Below are 26,992 nucleotides of genomic sequence, written 5' to 3' on the forward strand. Positions count from 1 at the left end.
CACTTTTAGAAGTTCAAGAATTATTATAGAACTGCCAACCTTGTCTTCACTGTCTAAATGACCAGCCATCTCAGTGAAGGAAACTCATGTTTGCACCTTCTTTTCCTAAAGACAACATAACAGCTATTCCATTGTTAAATAATAAGTAGGATGAACAGAAGTTCCATATACAGAGTTTTATGTCGAGATTGATGAAGCAGAAAAAACAAACTCAAACTACATTTTGCTGAGACCTTCATAAAAGTGTGAAAACATTTGGTTTCTCTAGGTTTTAGAGAAAACACATTGCGAATGCCACAAGGATGTATAACAAAACATAAAACTGCAAATATTAACTGTCTCATTCCTTGAAATATAATTTAAACTTGATGACTAGGACAAGAAAATGTCACACTCCTTTCTCTTGCTAAGGAAATTGCATATTTCCTTGCAAAAATAAAGAATATGCCGTCTTCAAAAGAGTCCATGTGACAGCTTTAAAGTTGTTTTGTTTCAGGTTAAAGGTTTCTATAAATTTTCATGATTGTTGGAAAAGAAAAAGAAACAAAGAAGACAAAGCAAAACATTAACCTTAGGCACACAAGTTTTGGGTTTCACCAATGTTAAAAAACATTTCGAGTTATATAATTTTTCAAATTGATCCTAAAAAGGACAAACTTACAAATTGTGTTTGTTTTCCTTCATGACCTGCAATGCCAGAAAGTTAATCTTCTGTCCTTACCAGAATTTGTAAAGCAAAGGGACATGCATTTTACGAAGTAGAAAATGGAGCTGCGGCATAGTTAGCTAGCCGTGAATGAGTGCTGCATGCTTGGTTTATGGCCTAAGGGTGTCATAAGCCTTGGTCAAGAACATTAATTTCACTCGAGAGGTGAGTAATTCCGAAGGAGAGTCTTTACTAAACACAGATTCATCAAATTTCCAGAATTTCACTAAAATAAAATGAAGGGAAATTTTACTAGTATTAGCAAACAGTAATGTAAGGGCTTCATGTCTATTCCTTACATTGACCTTATTGGGAAGGAACTGCTACTGTCTCTCTCTTCCAGAAGAGAAACTGAGGCCAGAAACTTTAAGGACTTGGTCAAATTCACATCACCTCTAAGTAGCACAATCATGCTTTTAGCCACTTTGCAGGTTCTGATAGAGAAGCCAAGATGGAGAAAAGATGGAAAGGATTATGAGGCATCTTAGTCTCTCTGCAAAGGCTGGCCTCCTTATACTTTCAGAGTTTGGTCCAGGGCACATGGATTTAAAATATTCTGGGAATACAAGCAGATGAGTCACAGGATTTCTAAAGCCCAGTCTCAGATCTCTGAGGGGGACAGGAAAGTCCCTAACTCTGCATCCTGCCTTCTGGTAGACGAGCCCAGCCATGGGCTTTGTCAGCTCTCACAGTGGCTTTCCTGGTCTCTGTAGAGGTTCCAGATTGCAGAGCCAGTCAGGACTGCTGGGGAGCACAGAATATCAGACTTATCCATGGGATAACGCTAGATGCTCTGTCCACCAGTAAATATGTGGAAGGAATAAATACACTGAGGCATGGAAATATGGGTATGTGGAGTTGTGAAGTTCTGGTTTTACTTTATTATTCTCCCTCACTATTAACAGTACCACAAAAGTGTTAATATGAGAATGGCAAGTGTATTTAACCCTAATTCTGTTCAACAATTAAAAAAGCTTGCTTCTGGATTCAGAAGGTTTTATAGGTTCCCTCTGTAAAAATAACTTTTGTTAACCCAGAAACAGTACCTAGTTTAACCATGACTAGAATAAACTAGAGCATACTTTGTTCTTCAAGAAAAATGTTAAATTTGGCATTTCCCTAAACCATTTATATTTATGAAAAAGATATAGCTGTATCATACATATAACTGATCAAACTGGCATTCAAAATACTTACAATGGAAATTTTTCAGTTTCTGACTAGTGCATTTTTTTAAAATGACACAGATTTGATCATTTGTACCATACTTTCCCATACTTCAGAAGTATATGTAGTCCTTTTATAAGCCCAAAAACTTATTGTTAACTCATTCACTAGAATAATTTTGTGATTTGAATGCTCTCAAACTTATAAAAGAAATTAAATATTCAAGGGAACTCACCTTTTGTCTATTCATTCCTGGGATTCCAGGTGCGCCAATGGAACCCTAAGAAGATTTATGATTAAGTTTCATAATCACACAATATTTCAATTCTAAATTTATATTATGTTAGTTATGTCAGTCATAACTTTACTTTGGTAAAACAGCACAGAACTTATGTGCAAAAAATTATAAGATTATGTTTTTTTCAGATTGTATTTACTGTCTGAAAATATATAACATAGGTAGTCTTCAAGCTTTCTAAAAAACTCAAGTTAAAATTTAAACTTGTTTCCAAATATCCACTTAACCCTAATATGATTTTAAAGAATTTCATGTCATAAATTGAGGTCCATATCCATCAGAAAGTTATATGGCTTTAAATTTTGTTGTTAAGAAATAAATAGCCTTTGTTCCATCTGAAAAAAGCCTTACACTAGCAGTAATTCTTGAATTTCAAGAGTGTAAATAACATAAAAATATATTAAAATAACAACTGTTTGATGTACTCCTAAATAAAGTACTCATGTTGTAAACTCAAGATTTTTGTATTTGGAGTATTTTCCCGTTGGACTCAGGTAGTATGTTTATGCCACCCAAATTTTGAGTGGACTCAAAAAATATCATAAATGTTATACACTGATCAGGAAAAAAAATAACTTCTGCACAAAACATTTTAAGATGTGTGTGCATGCAAGTGCACACATTCATACTTGGGTAAGTATGGATGGTTGGGCATAGATGGGGTGCACTGAGAGTAGGAAAGCTAATTTGACTCAAGAAAATCTAAGTCATTTAAGTGGACACAGAAGCATTAGCAAACAGTGATGTCATTTCCCTCCCTTACACCTCCCTTTTAGGCTCTGGAGAAATCATTTTAAAATACAATGTGCTTATTCTTTGTCTAGAACTAGAAAACAGATTTTCTTTTTTGTAGATGTATATTAAATTTCTTTAATAATAATGGGAAATTTTTTTAATAGTAATGACCCACCAAAACCTGTTCTAAAAATCAACCTACCCTTTCCCCCTCAGAAAAGGAATTATATGCAAAACAAATTAAGATGGTAAATTCCTTGGTTCATTCAATGATTATATGGGGTGGGTCATTAAAGTACTTCCAGAAGGCTGAAGCAGTAATTTTATCCTGGTCGAATGTGGATTAGGGTAGCTTTACAATTTCACACCATGCTTAATAGAGACATTATTGAGAGAGACAAAGTGTTCCTATACTCAAGTTGTCTCACCACTCATTGGCTTTTACTTGATTTGTAGGATTATGTTTCAACAGATGCCACATGCGCAGTGCTTGAGGGATAAAAAGTCTCTATCTTTGATGGATTCCAAAGATAAAGAATAATCACTTTTCCACCTGTTATAATAAAATGGTTTTCTTTAGTTTTCTGCAGGTTAACTATCCCTTTTTCCCCTCTGCAGGAGGGGAGGTTAGTGGGGAATGGGAGACTTCCTTCTATTTTGTTTGCAAAGAGCCTTCTTCCTGCTAGTGACATATTTACCTCTGTGGTACTGGTGTAATTTTAGAAACCCTAGATTCTCCCCCAGGAGAATGTAATGGTCAATTTGGATGACTGTGGATGACACTGAAATGACAATCAGGAAGTCACTTTTTCAGTTACCCTGGCAAAGGAGGATACTTAGTGGACCCCTGAAATGCAGCAACAAACACATTTTTCGTCCTGGGCAGTTCTGTGGCTCTTTGGCTATTACATATTAGAGCAAGACCATGCATTCAATTTGTAATGTCATTCGATCTTTTGCATTTTAAATTTTGTCACATTGTTTAAACAGTATTTGAATTAAAAATTTAATAACCGACACTTTCAGCAGACAGCTTAACAATGGTCTGCTGTGGATTTTCAGAATTTCCTACAATGGAGTTGATTAGAAATCTAATGCTACTCTGTATGAATTTTTTTTAGAAAACAGAATGTACAAACCAGACTGCTTCAGCATGGCTTTACAGTAGCTAATTCTGTCCATCTCTCTTGCAGACCATTAGGCAATGGGAATATAATTACTTCCACAGCATTGTTGTATACTCTACCTTTTGTCCTGTAGGCCCCAGAGGACCCTGAAAAAGAAATATAATTTAATCAACATAACACTATAGCCATTCAAGCTTAGATGACTAATTAAATCTGTCCTATTCTGTAGGTTCTCTTTGCTCTACTGAAATACAGTGATGCTCAAGGAAAATTTTCAGTTGGAAGTACAGATAGGTATTTTTTCCCATTTTATTCTTTTTTGAAGAACATTCAGCATATGCAATAGGGCTCTGATTGTTTCTCCAGGGAAAGAAAAAAAAGAACATTTGCTTTTCCAGTGACTCTGTTTCTTCAAATACTTGCAGATCTATCATATCAATCTCATTTAGAGGGCTGCAGGTATTGTTGCTAGAAGCTGTTACAATGCAATGCATTTCCCCAACTAATGGACATTATGTGAATTCTGCATCTGCAAAACTTCAGTAAGCAGATTTGCAAAGGAAATAATTAAATAGCTTACAAAGAAACATACTTTGTTCTATTCTTTCTCAGAGGAAATGTGGTCAATTGACCTGCACAAAAACTTGTTTACAGACTAGGGGAGGCCAAGGTCAACTGTGGTACGCAGTTTGTACCTGAAAAGTGAAAAAAAGATGCTGCCAACTGTCGCTTAGTCTATAATGGGAGTTGGGGGATACAATGTTTAGTGAGATGAATGAGAACATTTACACAGAAAATGTAAATGTGACAGTTTTGAGATTTAGCAGTTTAAAAATCACAAAGTCAGTGTTGGGATTCTGTTGGCTTTATTTAGAGCAAGGCATGGCTTTGGGAGAGTGGAAAGGAACACAAGGAGATATAGCTACATTTCTGACTTTTTGTGTCTATTTTAAAATTAAAATATTAAATACTTCCAGTCCTTTCAAAAATATATTTACTTTTTTGTATGGTTTAGTGAATTTATAGACATTATCATTTAATGTAAAAGCTCTTTTGCCCAATACACTTTAATTAATGGCAATCTTATTTTCAATGTGTGACATTTCCATTAATTAGGATCTTATATTCATACTCAGTTACATTAAATAAAACACTAGGGTGGTCATTAGAGGAAGAACTAGTCATGCATCATTATTTAAAATTAAAAATACACAATGTTCAGGAACATTGGTGAAACTGTTCCTCATGGATCTTTTGTAATCCTACAAGTAAGACTAATAATTTCCTCCTATAATCAGCTTTAGGTTATTGAAAGTTCACCATTTACTACCATTTTTATATATTCCTATTGATATCCTCAACCAACCCACCAAAATTTTAATGAGCTTGCTATCTACATACCTGTGGTCACTCTCCCTACCCATTCTAATTCTTCTATTTAAAATTCTCTGTTTCAGGTTTGCAGAGAAAATAAGAGAATTCAGGTGTAAATTCCCTTGACATCATGTCACTCATCAACCCCAATCCACATGGACCCTTCTCTGGTATCAGAGAAAGAAGATTCCCGCCTCCCATGCAAGGCCAATTCATTTGGTAGGCTCTGGAATACATCCTTGGCCTCTGTCCTCAGGGATCTGTTTCCATCAATTTCCCCTACATCCGTATCAGAGCCTCCCCTTCTCCACCAGTTTCTTCTCCTTAGCACATAAACATGTGTAATCATTTCCTCACTTGGGTAAATTGTTTGGAAAGTAAATGTTAATGCTGAGTAAAAGACAGAGTTTAGAGGTTGTGGTGATAGGAGATCTGAGAATGAAGACAAGCCGTGGGTCTTATCATTGTCTAGGATTCTATTTTCTCAAGTGTCTCTAGAGCATTTCACGTCTTAAAATGTTGATGTTAGAAAGGAAATCATATAACAAGGAGCACATTAATGCAATGTTTAGACTGAGAATGTGTAGGTTCAATTCACAAAGGTTTCTTTCCCATTGTAAACCTAACTTTGCCACTTGAAAAAATATTATTCCCTAAAACTCGATATTTTATTACATGGATATATAACCCTGGAACGGACTATTTAAAATGAAAATAAGAGCAAATTTTACATCAAATATTTTAACTAGAGGCCAGCATATCTGGTATTTTCTATTTTGGTTTATGCTTATGGTCACATCAAATCAGAGATTTAGAAAAACTGATCATAGCTCTGAAATCCATAAAATTATATTAGTTCTATATTTTAATGCAGTATTAATGGATAATTGTAAAAAAAGCATAATTGTTCCATTCACTTTTAGGAAACTAGTGTTATTTTTGGTAAACTAGGAAAATAAAAACAGTTTTTAATATTTAACATTAATTTTGAATTGTGAATACATGTCTTATAGTCATAATTCTGCTGCCAAGAATACATTCTCAGCTATCAAAACTGTGTATACAGTTTTGAACTCACTAGTAGAAAAAATGCTATCAAGCCAAGGAGAATATAATCCATTTCCAAGAGGAAACTGGAAATAGAGTTGGATGTAAGGCAAAGATATACATTTGTAAGTATACACACAAACATACACACCCCAGTTATTTTAATGAGCAAGATTTTACATGCATTTTTAGTATCCTTGGATGAATACTACTACTATGGACCTCTAATGTTGTGATAATTAAATTTAAACTTACAAAATAAGATTTCCCTGCTTAACATTTATTTTGAAATTAGAGTATATTGCCAGTTGGTTAAGATGTCTACGTTTGATTAGTCTTGTGGCTTCTGGTACAAATAAAGCAATGGACAAATACCATAGAGTCATTCATTAATTGACCTAATCTTTCTGAACTTATTTATATTTCAGCCTGCACAATAGCTGAATGAAGTAAGTCATCAATTCATTATTTACTAATGAAACTAATGCTTCTTATTATTCTTAAAATTAAAATTTTAGTGGTTTAAGATTTCTAAAATAAGTCCATTATTATTATTCCCATAATTCAACAAGTTTGGATTAAGTAGTTTTCCAAAGTAGGACTATAATCTTCTTGGTCAATTTTTATTAATCAATGAAGTGCTCCTTTCTTAGACATTTTCTTGACAGGCAAATTTGAAATTTGCATATACTTTGCACACAACCAAATAAGGTGGAAATACTCAAAATAAAATTTTTATTTTTCTAGATAGTTTCTACGTTTCAAGTTTAGAAATTATGCAACACATAGAATCTTAACATATTAAGCTATATTTCTTTAACTCCAAAAATTCCCCACTATAATTTGAATCTTAAAATATACTCATCTCACTAGAGTTTCAGGTTGATATAAAATGCTTAAACTTTGCATTGAAGAATTATGCACATAATTATGAACATAATTCTACTCAAAAGATGAAAATCAAATGAGATACTGAAAAATTCTAAGTGTGAATTACCAACACCATGTAGACCTTTACACCAGAGTTTCCACAATCTTCCATAAAAGACCACAGAGAAACGGGCCAAACAAAGTTCAGATAGAAACTTGTAAACTAGTAAGGAATTATACAGTGAACTTAATTTTCCTTCCTGTTTCCCCTTCCCTTGCTAGATTCCATTTCTGAAAGATTATGTACAATTTTCAGCACATGGTGAGCAAGTAAGTTAAAGAAATATGATAGTCCCCATGTTGGTGATCATCTTCCCCAATATCAGTTAACTCTGGCCTGAGAGTGATTCTTTACTCCTGCTCTGAGCCCCTTGGATACATAAGACTCTCTCTCTGGTCCAGTCCTCTTCTCCAGCTGCACTGCTGTACTCTTGTTGGAGCCCTCATCTCTCTTTCACCTAGCTAATGTGACAGCCATCTAATGGCCACTCTGCTTTTAGCTTCCTTCAGTCTTTCTGCACACTGCTGTCTGAGTGAGCTTTCTAGAATGCTAATGGTTCCATACTTCTGCTTAAACATCCTTTGATGGCTTCTCAGAGTTGAAGCTTTGGTAATACTTGTACATCATCCCATAAGCCATGCTTCCAACACCTCTGGCTGCCTGTTGCAATAAGGGGCTTCTATCTGATACTCTCTCCTGCAACAATCTATAAATCAGAGCCCAATGTCCTTGCCTGTGGGGTTCAGTTCCCTTCTTTTGTTCTCCAAAGCATCCCTATGTTAGGGCCTTTTCATAGAATTTAACAACATTATTGTAATTGTTTGGTTACTTCTTTCTTTACCACAAACATCTTTTATTATGCATAGTAAGTGGCATATATTAATTGCTCAGTGAATCCTATTGTGCTCATTCATTTATTCATTCACTTTACAGTTTGTGAGTACCTACTGACTGCCAGGCAAGGCTCTAGGCACTGGAAAGCCAATGTTGACTAATAAGACAAAACTCGTGCCTTCCTGGACTTCATGTTCTAGTGAAGGGAGAAAGACAATGATAGATGAAAACAAATTGAATCAGGGGGTTAAGTGCTAAAGACAGGGAAGGGAATGGGAAGTATTTTAAATGAAGGGTTGGTGAAGATCACAGTGACAAAGTGACTCCTGAACAGACAGCTCTGAGAGAGGTCAGGCAGGCCACATGAATGTAGAAGGGGAAGGATGCTCCAGGCAAGGGGACAGCAAATGCAAGGGCCAAGAGCTGGGAACATGAGAAGTGGGTTCAATGAACATCCTGGAGATTACGAGTAAATTAGATATGGAGAGGGAAGGGAGATTGTATTTGCATGGCCTTGTAGGGGCTTCTGAGCACAATAGGATTTACTTGGAGGGAGATAAAAATGATAGAATAAGGAATAAAGTCAGTCAAGATTTTTTCTTTTTTTCTTTTTTCTTTTTATTTTTCAAGATTTTTTCTTATAAAGACAATAGTGTCTCAAGATATGAATGGCAAGGCTTCTTACTCTTTTGTTTACCTCAATTATTCTAATGCTAGTGGTTTATTACAATAGCCTCCAGATTTACTTCTTAGTGTAAGAGTGGGTAAAAAAACTCAATTCTGGCTTCTACAATCAAACAGTAAAGCAAAGATCATTCTCATTGCATGGCATCATCATAAACACTGAGAGTGTTGTGTACATCAGTCTATGGTCTCTAATGAACCTCTGAGAGTCATTATGCAAACCGTATCTGGAATTAGCAATCCAAGTTAATCTTCAAAGCAGGCTGTTAAGAAATTGATGATTCTACAACCATTATGCATTGGCTGTACTTTCCAGTTCACATATATTTTTTAAAAGTCTTTTGCTTGATAGGTCATGGAATGGAAAAAAATAATGATTTTTTCTGACACTAGTGAAGTTAGCATAGATTTGATTGAGATATTAATTACTTAAACAGGATGCAAAGTTTCTAAATGACGTGCTTTAGGAAGCCTCTTGGGAGATGTTTTAAGGCAAGTTCTGGTTGCCTGCTATTAGGAAATGATGTAGGGGGCGGACACAGTTCCTGTTCTGTCCCTGATGGCTAACAGTAAAATCTAAAGCTCTGAAAGCTGTTGGTCATTGCTGTATATAAGAATATACAATTAGCTTCTGTAATAAAAAACACAGGGAACAAAAAAGAGGTGGTCCATTGGTACTGGGGAGAATTTAAATAGCCTACACTATTAAGCCATTTAAAATTAATTCCTTTTTGAGTTAAGAATTTTTCCATGATGTAATAACAGTGAGACATAATGAAGAAAATGCTTTTTAAAAGTCTGGTTCCATTGGGAATAATGATAACATGTATAATCTAACTTACAGAGCCATAAAACATCAGTACCAGATTTTCTTAAGGATTTTGTGTAACAGATTTTAATCACAACTTTTTGAAGATATTAACCTGGTCAAATGCCTCATAAGATCACAAAATACATAAACTTGGTTTATAAAAAGTTAAGAGGAAATTTGAAACAAATAATGGAAACATGTCTGATTTAAGAAGCAACCATTTAAGATGTACTTACATAAAATTCTATATTCTACTTGGATGTTTGATGTGGGAAGGTTAAGAAACATAAACTCTAGCCACTATTATATGTCTGTCTGGAGTGGAATTCAAGAGATGTTTTACAAGATTGGATTTCATAGCTTAAGTGTGTGGAGATGCCAAACCAGAAACTATTGGGAATGTTTGAATATAAGAGACTGTGCTGAAATGTTTTTATTGTGAAGGCCAATGATTTAATTGAACAGTCTGTGGAGGAACACAGCATAAACAAGAGTGAAGGCAGTGCTGAGATGGGGTAGCTACACCTCTTGGATCAATTCCTCATGGACCATATCTCCATTTATACTTATCATTTATATTTTCCCAAGTAGCCCATATCCTCCCCCTGTTAGTCTTCATTTGAAGTTGTTACTCATTCTTCCAGGGATCATGGTCATAGCTCACACACCTTGTGAGCCTTCTTCAGTTCACCCAAGGCTAGTAGATTTTACATCTTCAGAATGTAGGTTAGCACTCAACAAAATTGTTGTTGGCAAAACTAAAACAATGCATGAATGAATGTAAAAATTATAAAATCCTGTTTTAGATGTCCACAATTATTTTACCAAACTGTCATCCTTCTACCTGGTATGACACTGGAAAGAGCTCCTGGTTTTGAGGCAATTGTTTCTGTTTAGAATCTGAGACTTTTATTTCAATAAGGTGGCTCCATAATTTCTTTGAAAAAAATTTGCCTAAAACCTGGAGCTCATTAGTAAGATGGTGTTCCATGGCACTACATCTATTCATGAACACTTGATGAAAAAATTTCTAATGGACTAATTATTTTTCAAAAGTAGCAAATTTTTTTCTGACTCTGTATCTGACGGGCTCATTCTCCTGGGGGAAAAAATACTAAACAGGGATGATTCATTTATTGGTATTTCTCAAAATCATGAGGCTATGGCCTTTTTAAGGGAGGTCTCTTAAAACTCAGGAAATTAAAGAGGTAATACATTTTTCTCACTGCTTGACAAAACCAGAATCCAAGACTAAATATTCAGTATTAAATACCACTAGCCGATGAAAGACAGATCTAAATATTTGAGAATGTATGTTCTGATCAGGTTCCAAAACAAGAGACTCTATATGACCTTTCACCAGATATCCACAGTTGAAATTAGCTCACTCATTCCTTCTACATATTTAATAAATTGTTTCTTAGTGCTGAACCCCCAAATGGAAATGACCCAAAAAGAAAGAAAAATTAACAGGCTCCTCTGCCCTCCACAATTACACACACTTCCCTTGCGTATCATAAAGGAAAGAGATTTATGGTTCATAAAGGCCTATCACCCCATACTACACTCAGCAAAAAATATTTCTATTGGGTAAAGTATTAAGTGCTTTTCCTATTTTAAATCAGCAACGTTGAGAAACACTGGTTCCTAGAATTTAAATATTACATGATCCACAGAAGGTCTTAAATTTAAGACTATAATAAATAGTCATATGTTACTAAGATCTATTTTCTATCTAGATAGATCAGTGTTGTCTAATAGAAAGTTTTGCAATTATGGAAACAGTCTATACTGCTCAGCCTAATAGGGAAGCCACTCGCCTCAAGGCTATTGAACACTTGAAATGTGGTTACTTGCAATTTTTAGAAAGTGAAATTTTAATCTTAATATAAATTAGTTGAAATTAAAACTGTTACATACACTAGTAGATACTATATTGGACAGTGTGGATTTAGACTAAAACACATAAAACTGCAATCAGCTGGATTCTAGCATACTTCTGCCACTATTCACCTTGTGACCCCAGCCAAGTTACTTATGTGCTATGTTTTAGGTGATTTCTAAGATCTCCTCTGAATCTGCTGCTGTGCCCCATTTGAAACTAGCTACCTAGTGTGACTAGAAATTAGTGCAATTACTTTTCCACTGTCCTCATGAAAATCAGTCTTTTGGTTTCACTATCCATATTCATGAGCCCATGTATATATTCCAAATATATTCCAATCTATGACACTTAAAAAACTGTAAGAAGGTGCAGAAGAAAAGACAATTTATAGTAATTCTGTTATATTTATCCTGCTTAGCCCCACCTCTGGGGTGAAATGACATCATTTGGGAGAAAAATAAGAATCTGATTCATTTATATTAGTATATGATTTATTGGTTTGTTATACATTCAGTTTACCCAACATTCGAAGTACCCACACCTACAATAAGATGTGACAAATGTTGTGAGATGCTGGGCATGAGGGAAGATGACAATTTCTTACTTCGTTTGGAAAATGATGCATGTACATGTGTACATGTGAAGTTTTCTCAAAGGAGGTGATGACAGCAGATCTAGTTTTTTAAAGCTCCATTCAGATAAGGGACTCTTGAACTCCCCTTAGACCCAATTAAGAAAGCTCCTATTTTGGGACCTGTGATTTAGAGAGTTCTTCTCTGGTTGTGTTTCTCGTGAGGTTAGGAATCTGTGAGTTGGTGGGGGCATTCCCACCTGTATTCCTTACCACCTCAACCTTAAATGATGCTTTGGGTATTAAAGACCCTGGAATTTTCTGCTCCAATGACTTCAAACACAGTGAGTTGCCTCTTTCCTAGGTCCATTATTCTGAAGGTGAACCACACCTTTGGTGTGCACAACAATTAATTGGAAGAGGGGGCAAAGAGGTGGGTATTTTGAGGGGTGTGCATGAAATTTGGTCCTGTGAGCATCCAAGAGTCTGAGTCTTATAGTTGTGAAAGGGGTAGGAGGGAAAGGAAGCAGGCCAGAGACTAGGAGCTTGTCACACAGCTCTTCCCAAGTCATCACACTCTGGCTTTGAATTTTAAGGAGGGCAAACTTTCCATGTCATTCCATGAATTTTCCATGTCATTATGAAAATATGTTTGTACAGGTTAGAAGATAGAACATATATCACTTAACAGTTTATTAGCTTGGTTTGTAACTTTGTGATATTTACACATTTTTGTGGGAGGACTTCCATTTGTCCTTGCCCTAAAATGTGTATATTTGTCCTAAATTTGCAAATATAATGCAAAGACTTTAGATAATGTTATTATATGCTCACTCAAAAAGTCACATATTTTGCTTCAGTATTTCTACAATAGGTTGGATTCTAAAGTTAAAAGAAATGATAACTGGAGAAATTGATTACAGTTTTTGAAGAAACTGATTAAAAAATTTTTATTCCTTTGAAATTTAACATGACTGTTGCACTTAACTGTCTGCAGGACACACACACACACACACACACACACACACACACAGGACATATATCTGTAGTTTATAATAAAACACAGAAGGATAACAGGACTTTAGAACTGGGAGGATACTCATGTCACTTAGTCTCACCACTTTCTTTAGATGAGAAATCGAAGGTCTAAATTTCTTAATTTGTTCAATAAAACATAGGTTCTAATACAGAACAGTGCAAAGACAGTTGACCATAGAGCAAATTTACAGTCCAGAGATCATTAAGTATAAAGATACAATGAGGAAAGAATACAGTGTTATTTACTTTGACTTTTGGGCTTTTTTTTAACTTCTGCCATTTGATTATGCTTCTAAATGATGGTTGAACATCCTTCCCCAAAGCTGAGATTTTGTTTCTAGAAGACAGAACCATCCTCAAAAGAAAGCAAATGTTCCCCTCTGTTCCTTCACTATCACGACCTTGGGCACCTCTGGAAATATCTATGGCCCACAGAAATGGACACAGAGCTCCCTTGTGCCATGCAACTGGGAGGGACTCTGGGCTGGCACAGGAAGGAGGAGCCATCACTTATCTACTTTCTCTCGGTTCATTTGGGAAACAAAGCATTGCAGGCTTGGGACAAAAGCACCACGGAGGCGGGAAGGGCACTGTCAGTGTGGCATTTATATGCACTTCATGGACAATCAGATTAAGTGAGGATAAATAAAGTATTAGGACGGTTCCTAAGACATCCCAGCAGGCAGGGTGCACAACTGAACACCCCGTTTTGCCAAACCGAATTTCATTGTTAAAATCTAGGCTAATGCCTATGCAAAGATGATTTTCTTCATTTTTGTTATTTGTGCTTTGATGGTTTCAGATTGTGCTTTCTCTGCCAGATCCAAATCAGGAAGAGTCTACTGTTGTCTCCAATGTCTGACATCTGCTGATCAAGACAGCAGGCAGATCAAAGTTCAACTGAGTAAAATGATGAATTTTATCAAATCTGTGCACAGTGATGTATATAACTGAATATTTAAAGCAAGTGTTGGTTATTTCACTTTTGTTTTAAATCAAACAGAAATAATTATTTATGCTTATGCTATTAACTAACATTTTTAAAAAGCATGTTGTCACTTGGGCAACAATGTATTAAATGTGTTTACAGGTAAAACTAAAAGAAACTAAAGAATATAAGTTCTTCAGACACAAATCCAAATTTCACTTTAATTAACAATTTTTTTTTTCTGAGTTCTGAATTCACAGATACCATCAAGGTCCAATAAGTAACAATTTGAGTATTTTTATAGTTCAAAAAGAGATGACAGATATGTTTTGTAGATTACATATATTTGTGGAAGGGGAGATGGAAAGAATAAAGAGTTTCAGAAAATGATATAATCTATAAAGCCTTGGATATAGATATTTTGAACTAAAAAACAATATTCAGCAAACTGGGACTGGTTGGTGTGTGTGACTGTGTATAAATATATACATATATAATATTTATAAAATATATGTATATAATATATATAATACATATAATATAAATATAAATATATATATTATATAAAAATATATATATAATATAAATAAATATATATATATATATATATATATATATTTTAATGTGGTACTGAGGATTGAACCCAGTACCTCATACATGCTAGGCAAGTGCTCTACCACTGAGCCACAACCCTAGCCCTAGAGGGTATATTTTTAAAAATGCCATTTATATTTCATGTTTCTGAGAACTTCTGCATTTGTCAAATAAAGAAACAGTAAGAATATCTAAAGGAAGAATACCTTCAAAAATACTATTTTAACCATTATTTACATTCCAGAAGAACTGGAAGATAAAGATCACTCTTGCTATAACACATTTGAGCACTTTCAACTCGGTCGGCTGTTGGTTTTATTCTTGTGTCTGGTTTTATAAGATAGTGTGAGTCTGTTCTTATTTAGATGGAGTCAAATTTATTTAAGCTCAAGATTCTGTTTTTTAAAATCTCATCCTGAACTTCTCAGAAAACCCAAAGGTCACATTTACAGAGTAGATGCACAGCAGGATTAAATAAATGTGAAACTGCTTGAGCTGCAGATTTTCTTTTTTATTGTATCATAGATGCCGTTAATCTTCAGATGATTATTTTTGCAATATAAACTATCTATCCTGGATTATGAAAACTAATTCCCTACCTGCCACACTCATAAACAGTTTTGTAAGACCTAATTTTAGGCTATTTCTAGCTTCCTCATTTTATCATTGGAGATATTTTAAATTTATAAATATCCTCCAGTGCCTCTTAAGACCCTCATGGAAGCAAGTATTCCTCTAGGACACAAAGCAACAAGTGTAGCAGGTTTTACATAATGAGGGCAAGATGAGAGCAGTGGTATTTACCATGCTGTCTTGTTTTAACTCATGGGTGAGAAATGTTATAAAAAATTAAAGATGTGATATATGGGAGAAGATGGCCAAAACACAACCACCACCATCACCACCAAGAATAAACAGGACAAAAAAAAAACTACAAAAAAAAAACTGCTCTATCAATTACACTTTGTGATATGCTATAACTAAGTTGATGGCTATTGAGTCGTTCTCAGCCCTTACATTTCATGTAGCAGTCTTTCTGCAGGCTGAGTTCTATCACTGGACATTTGTTTTAGCATTAATATTTCTTTTTAATGGATTTTCTGTAGTTCATAAAACATTTCATATAAGTATTTCACTTGCTTCTTACCATAATCTAGTGAGATAAATAGATTAGGAATTATTGCCTACACTTTATAGATCAGTAAAAAAGATCATAGACCATACTATATCTCTAAGTGGTTCCAAGTCCAGAATTACAGGTACGATATACTTTTCACCATATCAGACTGCTAGTTAAAACACATTTGCACACACATATATGTATACACACCCAGACTTCAAAATATTGGAAAGGAAATTTCTGAAGGAATTTTTCTCCTCATGAAAATTACAATTATATTTCTAGTATTCTCTTCTCTATGAGATGAATTAAAATATACAGGTACTATTCAAGTTAACAAGGAGAATTGTGATTTTTTTAAAAAAAAATGAGAGATTTTAAATCAGAGAACCATTTTATGTTAAACAAATATAAACTATAAAAATTAAATTTGCTGGGAAGTGGAATAAGGGGGTTATACTACTTTACAAAAAGACTTTGAATAGGGTAGCTTTAAATAGTAAAATTTCCCAGCACATTTAAAATATGGTGATTTTTGAAAATCTGATTCATATGAAACTTTACAGGGATACATATGTTATATAAATCCATGCATGTTCACCTGTAATTTACTCTAGAGAGAACAACTGAGTGATAATAATAATAACATGCTCACATAGTTCTTCATTATATATTTTAAAGTGCTTTCCTCTAATTTATTGCATTTGTCTTTTATAGCAGGCAGAAAGAATATTATCCTTTCTTTACAGATGAGAAATTGAGAGGTTAAGTAACTTGCCCAAGGTCAGGCAGACGTTCATTCATCTACTGCTCTGAGTGATGGAGTTTTAACGGGGTAGTCAAGGCAGGAAGGTTCCTCCTCCTCCCTTTTTAACCATCTGTGAAGGCTATTAAAAGAGGTGGATGATCTCACAAACATAATGTTGAATGAAAGAAGCCAGACACAACTGTGTACATACTGTATGATGCAATTAATATATAATTCAAATGCAGACAAGACTAATCTATGGTGACAGAAATCAGAACGGTGGTTACCTTTGGGATGGGGACTGGGAGGTAGAGCAGGACTTATGATGATATTCTAGTAATTGATCTGGTTTGTACATAGTTTCATGTACTTTTGAAAACATATTGAGATGGACACTATGATGTGTCTACTTTTCCTATTATAGAAACTTTCACTTAAGAAAAAGGATTTTCTATCTTTAAATGCAGTAATTTTTAAATGCACTTTAGAAGATTACTGCATACACCTTTCCTTGGGATATTTTGACTTCAGTTTCTTAGAGTCATTTAAAAAATAATAACATGAACTGAATCTGAAAAATTTAAAGAGAAGAAAAAGTTTATAAAAAAAATAACCAGTAGTATCTGCAATGAGAAAGTTTTTATCTGAAATAGGAAATCTGAGTACACTAAGATATTAACACAGTTCATTTACGGCTGGGTTAAACATTTATATTTAATGATATCTGTCTGAGAATTGAGTGTATTTCAGTGGTAGGATTCATGTTCAGCATACAGGAACCTGGGTTTAATCCCTAGCACCAAAAATCCAAGAAACAAGGAACTGTAGAAAAATGAGATTATGTTGTTATTCATATAGTAGTATATCCTTGAGAGCATATATAATTCAAGAAAGATAAGAATATTGTTTTTAAGAAATATCCATTTTATTCTAGGATATTGCATATTGTGATGCAGGGCTGGGCATCAGGAAAGCCAGTCAATGCCAATGATAATTTCTGGGTAGGCTGGAAACAATCCAAAGTCTTGAGGTTGTGTCATAAGAATGGAAGGGAGAAATATGTTTTGACCATTTTACCAGAATAAAAAATCATAGATTCAATTGTTTAAAGCAATTCCAAATTTTATATCATATAGTCTTGCAAAAATCCTTCACACTCTGTGATTCCATAACACAGGTGTTAATGCTACACTTCTATGTAGTTATCACTGGTGACAGATGTGATTTTCATTTCTTTTTCTTTCATTTTATTTGCTTTTTAAAAAAATACATAATGGCACCAAAAATAATCTGTATCAAATATCTATCTTGATATTTTAGGTCAAGAATGGAATTTCCAGGCAGTGGGTGCGATTTGATCCTAGGGTGCTTTCATTTCATCAGAGCTCTTGCTCACAAAGGCAGCTTTGTGATGCTCCCTGGGGAGAGTGCTGTTGAAAGCTCTGAGGGGGAAGCCTTTGACCTTCCACATTCCCATGATGGCTTCCATTCCCCACACACTGTTGTTCTCCAGTGCATTAGTTTTACGAGGGCCTAGATAAGGATTTTTTAAAATAAATTTTATACTCTGATTAACTGTACACTATGAGCCACCCATCATATAGCTTGGACCCTATCAAGCTTATTATGATCACCTGCCAGCTCCTGGTGTGGTTTTTGGGTCTACCCATTCTGCATCTGGGATGGGTACCCATTGTCCTTTGACATTGGAGTAACTAGAGCATCAACCACATTTCCCCATGTAAAGTGGGCTAGAAAAGCAGCTTGAAAGACAGAGTCAGGGAGAGGTGGCTGAAGGCATTTCACTCTTCAAGGATCAGCATGCTGACCTGAGTTTTCTACTGGCAAAGAATAAACAACTCATGAGGAACTGGGTTCCACATGTCTATACAAGTCCATGTGAGATCATTGCATGACCTGTCTTAAAATGAGAGATTTAAAAAAATGTCTTAAAATGTTTCTCTCTGTGTAGAGCTTTTCAGCAACAGAAACACCCCTTGAAGTACTGTCAAGGTTTGCTACCCTAATTCACCGTTACACCTGATCCCTTTGAAAACATGTTTCTATTTAAACTAAACAGCATACTCTTGAATTTATCTCCCTTACAACAGAGCTGCTTCAATTGCCTTCTCCCTTGATCTTCTGCAGCATTTTTCTACCACTTTCTCCACCTGCAATCTTCTTTTTCTCCAGCATCATTTCTGTAGATGTGTTGAGACCCTTAGCATGCAGCAGATAGACCATATAGCTTTTAACTTTTATAAATTTTCACTTTCTGCTCATTTAACGGATGTATTTGTCATATAAACTTGGCCATAGATTTAAATAACCTGGATTTCCATTATTTTTACGTAGAATAAAATAAATCGAGATACTTGCCATCAAGCGTTGTCCTCATGGTTTTCCTGGTTCACCCTTCCAAAAAAAGTGATAATTTTAGTAATATGTAAACATTAAAAAACAATTTCAATCATTTTTCTTTCTTTTCCCCAATACTTTCTGGGCACATGAATGTCAAGTACATTTTTCAGATTAAATAGAGGAATCTAAACATAGCACACTTAAAAGAACTGATATTTTTTTCAAAATAATTTTATGGACATCTTTGAAATTAAAAATTTAGTCTGGATCATCATGACCTCTTATGATGACATAAAATTGATAATATGGTTTCTTCTTTTTGAGAATCTGAACATGTGTGTGTTTGTGTAAAATATATATATATATATATATATATATATATATATTTTACACAAATATATATATATATATATATACACACACAGTTGCTCTTAGTGCAGGAATTTAACCACAAAATGATTAGAGATTGATTTTAAATTTTGGTCCTCTTGAATTAATGATGGTTGAAGTTAAAGCAATGCATTAAATAAAATTTAATTTGGCAATAAATCTTAATTTCTAGTCCTAAAGCCATAATATTAATTTCACATTTTTAATGTTTTCCATATATTTCCTTACATGGCTGGGTTGCCTCTATCAAACCATATCATTGATCTAGCCTGTACTTTGACATTTTTGAAACTTGCTTAATCTTACTAAGTATTGAAATCACTTTTAAATGATTTCTATTAATAAACTTTACATACAAAGGAGAACTGGGGTATTAAGAACATTAAACACTGATGTTTGAACCATAAATCGTGCTATTCTTTTTGGCATTATTTTTTATCAATTTATTTATAAGAGATTAAGTATTAATTTACATCCTTTATTTTCCATACATTGTATGGGACTTTATTGTGTATGCAATTGAGCCTTTTGGGAAATGTTATTAATCCAGCACTTACAGTTTTTCAACTAAGCTCCCGCCTAAGCCAAGGCATGGGTTGACGTACCCTATGGTAGGCGGGATACTTGTAAGATGGGGCATCTCTGGTCATGAACATCTTGAGGCTTACCTGAAAACCAGTTTAGCTGCTGTCTCCAAGTCTCTGTGGTGTACATGGATTGCAGGTGGATTGGGTAGTAAAGTGGACTGTGGCTGGGAGGGCCCTTCAAACCCCGGGAACCCTCGTGTCATCCCACTTTCCTCAAACCCCTCCCCACACTTCACTCCCTGGTCCCATAGCCCCACCCTGCTCCTTTGTAGTTCTCAGCCCTTAACACAAAACAAAACCTGTGAGAACACTGATCCAGAAGGCAACTCACAGGCATTCCATGGGGGCCATCTTTCCCGGTGTCCCCAGGTGGCCCTCGTGGGCCTGGAGGGCCTGGGGGTCCTGGAGGCCCTGCCTGACCTTGGTCACCCTGGAAAGGAGAAGGGAACAGACCAACAATAACCATCAAATTTGAACACCCAAGCCTTCTTTTCAACACTTTGTACACTTTTAAACAATTTGTATCATCCACATTTACACAATGAAAAGAACCAGAAACACGGAGCCTGTAGGCAATTTACCTGCCAGCAGGGAGCAAATAAATATCACACTGGATGAGCGGAGTAGATAATATTAAAATCAAAGTAGCTCAGAAACCAGCAGCCCAACTCTAAGAGCATATACACAATCACTATATTCAGAGCTTATATAACTCTATCTATGGCAACGCTATATCAGTTATATTCACTATACATGGCTTCATTTATAGTTTGACAAATATTTTTTCATAATCTACAAAATTAAGCATATGAGGTTCTTGTATACTATGTAATACTTTATAAATTACCAAAGGTAGAGAACTTTAGAAATTGCGTCTCTTACTGGTTACAATTTAAGTTGTTATTTTTTTTAATTAATCAAAAATTAGGCAGGCTATGTCTTTTTATTTTGGTACTTGTATATACAATTCAAATGGAGCTCACTAAACATAATTTTGTTCTAGGATAAAGGCCACCCTCCAATCATGCCCCACCCACAAGAGATAAATGGTAAAGCAAAACACAGAGCAATATATGAATGTAAAGAAGAAATGAGACTCCAGCGAGAAGCAGCACTACCTTAATCAGGCGGCGTTTAATGAGCTGCTGATCAGCAGAGAGAAACCCATGATTGATTTTAGGAAACACCAGCTGATCAGTCAGGTGAGGTCAAAGTTTGAAGTTCAGAGATGAGAGAGTTGAAGAATAGGCATCAGAAGGCCCCAAGAAAGAAATAAAGATATACACATTAGATATTTAATGACCATGGAACAAAACAGAACTGGCACTTGTGTCTGCCACCAGACCTTCTGGCTCATCTTAAAAAACATATAACCCTGAAGTGGGAATGGTGAGGCCATATTTTTAGTTAGAAGTGAATCCTTTTTTTTATTAATGTTGGGTCTTTTTTAGTGTAGCCCATTCTGAGATGGAGGTGAGCTGCATTGGGGGGAGAGCTGAATTCTGAGCAGAAAGTCTACAGATGAAGCACCAGTTCCATTTTCATCAGACTTGTCAACCAGCGTAAGGCAGCAGGAACCTGATAGCCATTTCTTTGATGCTCAAAGTCTAAAGTACTTAGAATTACTTAAGTAGCTCGGAAATATCATAGAGCATTAGGATACATGCAACTCAAACCAGGCAGGTGTGGCATGGTCCTAGCTAATGATGCCCTTCTCTCTACACTGATCTGTTTGATAAAACATCCTTCTCTGAGTTTGCTCAGGATACAGCCCCTTAATATACACCTGACCTCACTGAGGCAGGTGACCTTCCAGATGCCCAACACTAGTCACTTGCAGTTAGGATGAGAGGGAGCACCTGGGCTGGGCAGGCCAATCAAATGGTTCTTGCTGACTCTTATGCTGATTGCAGTTCTGAGCAGACATAAGTATCAACCACAAACCTTGACGGTGAGGATCTGATTATTGTGCAGGGCAGCAACTGTGGGGAAGCCTGGTGGGCCCTATGGACACAGCACAGCACCAAAACAACATGACACTGTACGTCACACAGACATTTCACCAGTGGACAAACAAAACAAGCACGTACCTAATGTCTAACTAACTCCTTGGCTCAGGTCTTACGAACACCATCAACAGAATTAGACACATCAGTTCCCAAGTGACCAGCCATTCCTTAAAGCATGGTGTGTGGGACTGAGAACTCTAAGGGCCTCTTGGGGCAGGCACAATGGGATCTGCCTCTACACCTGTGTAGTTTCCTGTTCTTAACATTTCTGGAATATTCCTCATGAAATGTTAGTACAAAATGGAAATAACTATAGACACTGTTATGAAAACAACACTGTAAATCTCCTCTATTGATACTCTGTTTACAACTTCAGACATACAATACATGTATTAATTCTTCTTTTGGACAAGAACAGTGAACAGAATTTTGCTGTCAGAACAGGGGTATTCCTAAGAATAAACATAGGGCATCACATAAAATACAGTCTTGCCACCCACATATCAAAGTTTCTCTCTCCAATCATATGATGAATCTCAGGTTTCCTGTTTTAGAAATTTTCACAGAGGTGGGAGATGGAAATCTGTCTCTTATAACATGTGCATTTCATGTCAGGGGGATTTATGGTCACACTCTGCAGTAATCACTTCTGTCACGTAACTTTTCCAAAAGAACTTGACAGTTCACACAACCCCTTAAAGCAGAAAAGTGGCTTGAAATTCCTTCACCAAGGAGAATGAGGGAGAGATGTTTTACAGAGACACGGACTGACTTCGATAATATGTACCAATTCTTCCACAAAGGCATTATCCGTTGGTTAAGTTGAAGAGAGAAATTTTGCCTTTGCTCCATTTCTTTTCTGACAACATGCAAAACTGGAGTCTTTTATTCCAATTTAAAAATATAAAAAACAACAGAACATGTTTCTCATACAAATAAACAAACACCACAGTGACACATGGCCTCAAGCTTCAGTGAGATTTCCTTCTTCCCACCCAATTCTAGTTTGAGGATACTTTTAGGAACGACCAGAAAGTTTCTACGTTTATAATTTGATTACTTTTATGGACATTTTCCTATTTTGCCCATGTTAGGGATATGTTTTTCTTTTTAAGAGACCCAATAAAATCAGGTTTGTAGTATGAAGACATTTCTTCAGCCCTAATATCTTTGGTTTCATTCTTTAGCACTATGACTTCTCAGGAAGCAAAGCAGAGGAAACCTCATCCCTGTTGCCAAATCCATCCTGATAAGGCTATTAAGTGGCTGGCTGGTTTTGAGATGACCTGTGTCCTCTTTTATTCTCTCCAAGTAAAAGTCCTTTAAACATAGTCTCTGCACAAACTCAGAAATGCTACAAGTTGGAAAACAGATGTGTACAATTTGCTTTTGTTTTACTATGGAACACGAGTTTAAAATGTTATTAGATGGTAATGTGCCAGCAGCATCTTTCCATCTGTGACTCATTAGCCCGATATTACACAGTCAAAATTTTATATATAAACCTCATATTTATGTAACAAAGAACAAAAACAGATACAAACAAGAAGTCTATGAGGGATCAGAATCTTGATTAGTGGTGTTAAATCATAATGTCACTTGAAACAGGATTATCTAACAGAATAATTTTAAATTAAAAACCTTTTAACAGCACACATGGCAGGCTTAAAAATGTTTTGAAATTTGAATGTATAAATAAGTCACCTCTTGTACTTATATTTGAGCATGACCAGCTTTCAGTGTGATCATATTTTCAAAATGCTCAACAAAATATTACTAAGTTTTAGAACTTCTTGGTTTGAGTTCTAGTTTTGGAGATCTAAAGAGGAAAGGGGACAGGTAATTCTCACTTCAGATAGCTCCTTTTTCTCTAACAGGAAATATCTACTTGAGGAAGCTGATCTTCTATTCCCCAATCATCTTAACTGTGAACATGCTAGCAATTAGGTAGCAAAGTAAAAAGAGAGCAGAAGAAGAGTTTCTTAAATTCCAAATAAAAACCTTGTTCTGGGATGCAATATTCTAAGACCCTGGGCTTTTCAAACATGATAAAAGTAACCTCCAGGTGAGCCAGTGCCCTGGCATTTAAAGACAAGAATAAATATGGTATATTTTTTAGAAAGTCATTTTTAATTAATGGTGATCATTTAAACATCTTTTTAGTGTGAAACAAACAATAGTATATTCTGGGGGGAATAATGCAATACTGTGTGGATTTTAAAGTATTTTTACCATTTAATGGTGGTGATAAATTCCATTTCAAAGAAGTTATCTCTAGATGCTGGGTAGACACCAATTCTCTGCTTCCCACAGGCACTGGTTTGAAAAGCTCTGGTGCTGAATCTTAAGGACCTACTTACCTTGTGGTCATAACTGCCAGGCTTCCTAGCTATTCATACAGGAAATACACTTTTAATTAACTATGCCATTTTTTTCTCACAGTATCATTAGTCATAGTCTTTTCTAAATAAATGGAACGGACATATTTCACTTGGTTTTACATCTCAGAAAGCTTGCCTGGTACACAGATGGCTTGAGTGGGTGTGGGGGAAAAAAACATGTCTCCAGAAAAATAGGAAGCATCCAGGAATAAGCTGAAATACTGAAATAATTTGTACATATTTTCATCCCCAAAATATTTTTAATTTTTAAGAAACTAGATGTACAAGAGCATAATACATAATACCTTATACAACTCACATTCTCTAATGGGAACATAAAAAATCAAGACATGTTCATGAATCTTTATGACATTCTATGTAGCAGTAACCATCTCTGGACCAATATTTTGTCATCAACACAGGAGGGGCTTTGTCCCCCTTCATTACCCTCTAGAAGGAAAGAGGAATGTGTACCCCAAAGAGAGGTTGAACAAATATATCATCTATAAGAAATGCTTCTAACTATTTGGAGGTCTTAAATTAAAGATGTGATTGTCACTTTTATGGTATACTCAGTAATGATGAGTGTTATATGATTGCATTATGGTGAGAAAATTTTGTGTTCTGTCAAAAGTATTCCACAAGGCAACGATAGAGCCAGAAATGTAATCCCAGACTTCTAATTCCAGATTTTGTCTTTGCACAATTTATGTGTTTATGATAATTTCTTTCTACTTGTTTTAGAGTTTAAATGTTAGAAAGCTTAAAAATTGACTAACACTCAACAATATTGAAGAAGTATTTGCAAAGTGCCTTCTGTGCGGCATTCACTATGCGAGGCATTAGGGATTGAAATGCAAGCAGGATCTCAAGCTCACAGTTAACAGCTAGGGAGGAAATAAACAAGCAGAATCCACATTGGATGGTAAGTATTTTGATGACTGTGCTTGACGAAATGGAGTAGTTACAAAGAAAACAAAATGTGCACCTAACACCGCCTCTGGGGAGCCATAGGGGACTTCCTAAGCCAGGTGAATGAGCTGCAGGAGGTTGGTAAAGCGAAAGTAAAACTGAAGACAGACTTCAGGAAGATGCTCCAAAAGTAGTGATAACTATATCCCAGAACTAGAGGAGGGATGAATCAATAGTTATTAAAGAAACAGAATCTGCAGGAATTGTAACTTTTTAAAAATATATGGGAGAATTTTGAGAGCAGGTCTCTCAAAATGGTCCTAGGTTTCTAGTCTGAGCAAGAAAGGTTGTAGAGAAAATTCTAAAACAGAGTGGATTTTTGAGACAGGCGATGTATTCAGTTAGGAAATCTGCTGAATTTGAGCCAAGACCAGTCAAGGGTGACAGTTGGATTTGCACATAAAAGAAGAGAGTTGAGAATCAGGAGTCAAACTGCCATATGAAGTCATCTAAGGGGGCTGCAAAGAGAACAGACCTAAGACAGACTTCTCAGAAAGACTTGAATTTATGGCATGAGTAGAGAAAGAGGCAACTAAAAAGAGAATCCATAGGAAGTAGGTGGGTTGTTATGGAAGCAGGAGAAAGGTTAACTCCCTTCACAAAAATTCTAGATAGGCAAATAACTGAAAATGAGAGACATACATTCTTGTTTAGTACATAATTAATTATGTTGTATACATGCATATAAATATCCAATAGTGCGACTAGGCTATGGATGGCCAATGTCATTGAAATGAATACTCTTTGATAAGTATAAGAAAGTGCACCTGAGATTGCAGGGGTATAGAGAAGAAATTAATTACAAAGGCCAACAAAACTCAACAGCAACTCATATTAGAATAAAACAATATGTGTTATCTGTTATATTGAGAAGTGGAAATCTCTGAATTTCTCCATAACGTACACTATCATGACCCTGTTTGCTGAAAATATATCATATATTACAACATAACCATTAAGTGGGCATGTGTGCAGCATAAATAAAGATAAATATTCCTAGAAACTGATAAAATGATTTCTAGCTAAGAGACACCAGATGGGGAAATATTATAATAGAATGCAAAAATTTCTTAGGTAAAAGAATAACTTTAACAGCAGGAACTGTTAGGAGACTAAATAAAGAAAGACGACATTAGGAGAAAGAAATGTGCTGCTAAATCATTCCATATTGCAATAAATGGTATCATCTCTCTGTCTGAAAAGAAAAATCAACTATACAAAGCTAAGTGGCCAAAAGAATCCTATGAACAACCAAATAACATGAGAATTGGAGACTGTGAAAATCAGCTTATCAGTGACAAAGACTGACTTATGGAAGTATTAATTTTGGAAAGAGTTAGGCTTCTACTATTGAATATAAAATTTCATCTGGTTCACAAAATTAGTTTTCTTTATTGATACTTTAAGTCCCATTCTATTATGTTCAAGCATAAATGTTAATCCTAGACATTTCAGTAATTACCTTTTTGATAAATCTGAATTTCACAAAGTATTTAAAAGAGAAAGAACAATGCAATCTGTATATTGACAAATGTTAGTAAATGCTATACCTACTAAAATGTTAAGTAAGTAAAGACAAACTACAAAATACTGGCACACAATCACAAGTGTGGCAGATAAATTCCAAATGCAAATGCAAAGTGAAAAAAATTGCCCAAACTATACTTGCAGGTTAAAAGGCTTTATGTATATAT

The 26,992-nt window shown here is 35.3% G+C and overlaps 1 protein-coding gene and 1 long non-coding RNA gene across 2 annotated transcripts in view; both read right to left on the bottom strand.

Moving 5' to 3' along the window:
* LOC144372927 (uncharacterized) overlaps positions 1–4,174 on the bottom strand; it is a 51,931-nt gene extending 47,757 nt beyond the window's left edge. Inside the window, exons 1-2 of the mRNA XM_078036126.1 lie at positions 4,153–4,174; positions 2,109–2,153 (exon numbers count right to left, since the gene is read on the bottom strand). Coding sequence (XP_077892252.1) covers positions 2,109–2,123 — 15 coding nt within the window. The 5' untranslated portion in view covers positions 2,124–2,153; positions 4,153–4,174. The remainder of the gene's footprint in view (positions 1–2,108; positions 2,154–4,152) is intronic.
* A 13,043-nt stretch (positions 4,175–17,217) lies between these two features.
* Positions 17,218–21,495, bottom strand: LOC144372926 (uncharacterized). Its single transcript, XR_013432742.1, has 3 exons — positions 21,055–21,495; positions 20,268–20,366; positions 17,218–19,013 (listed from the first exon to the last, which is right to left on the bottom strand). It is a non-coding gene; the product is annotated as an uncharacterized LOC144372926 (long non-coding RNA).
* Between the last annotated feature and the right edge of the window lie 5,497 nt (positions 21,496–26,992).

This window comes from Ictidomys tridecemlineatus, unplaced genomic scaffold (assembly GCF_052094955.1).
Source record: "Ictidomys tridecemlineatus isolate mIctTri1 unplaced genomic scaffold, mIctTri1.hap1 Scaffold_191, whole genome shotgun sequence".
NCBI classification, from domain to species: Eukaryota; Metazoa; Chordata; class Mammalia; order Rodentia; family Sciuridae; genus Ictidomys; species Ictidomys tridecemlineatus.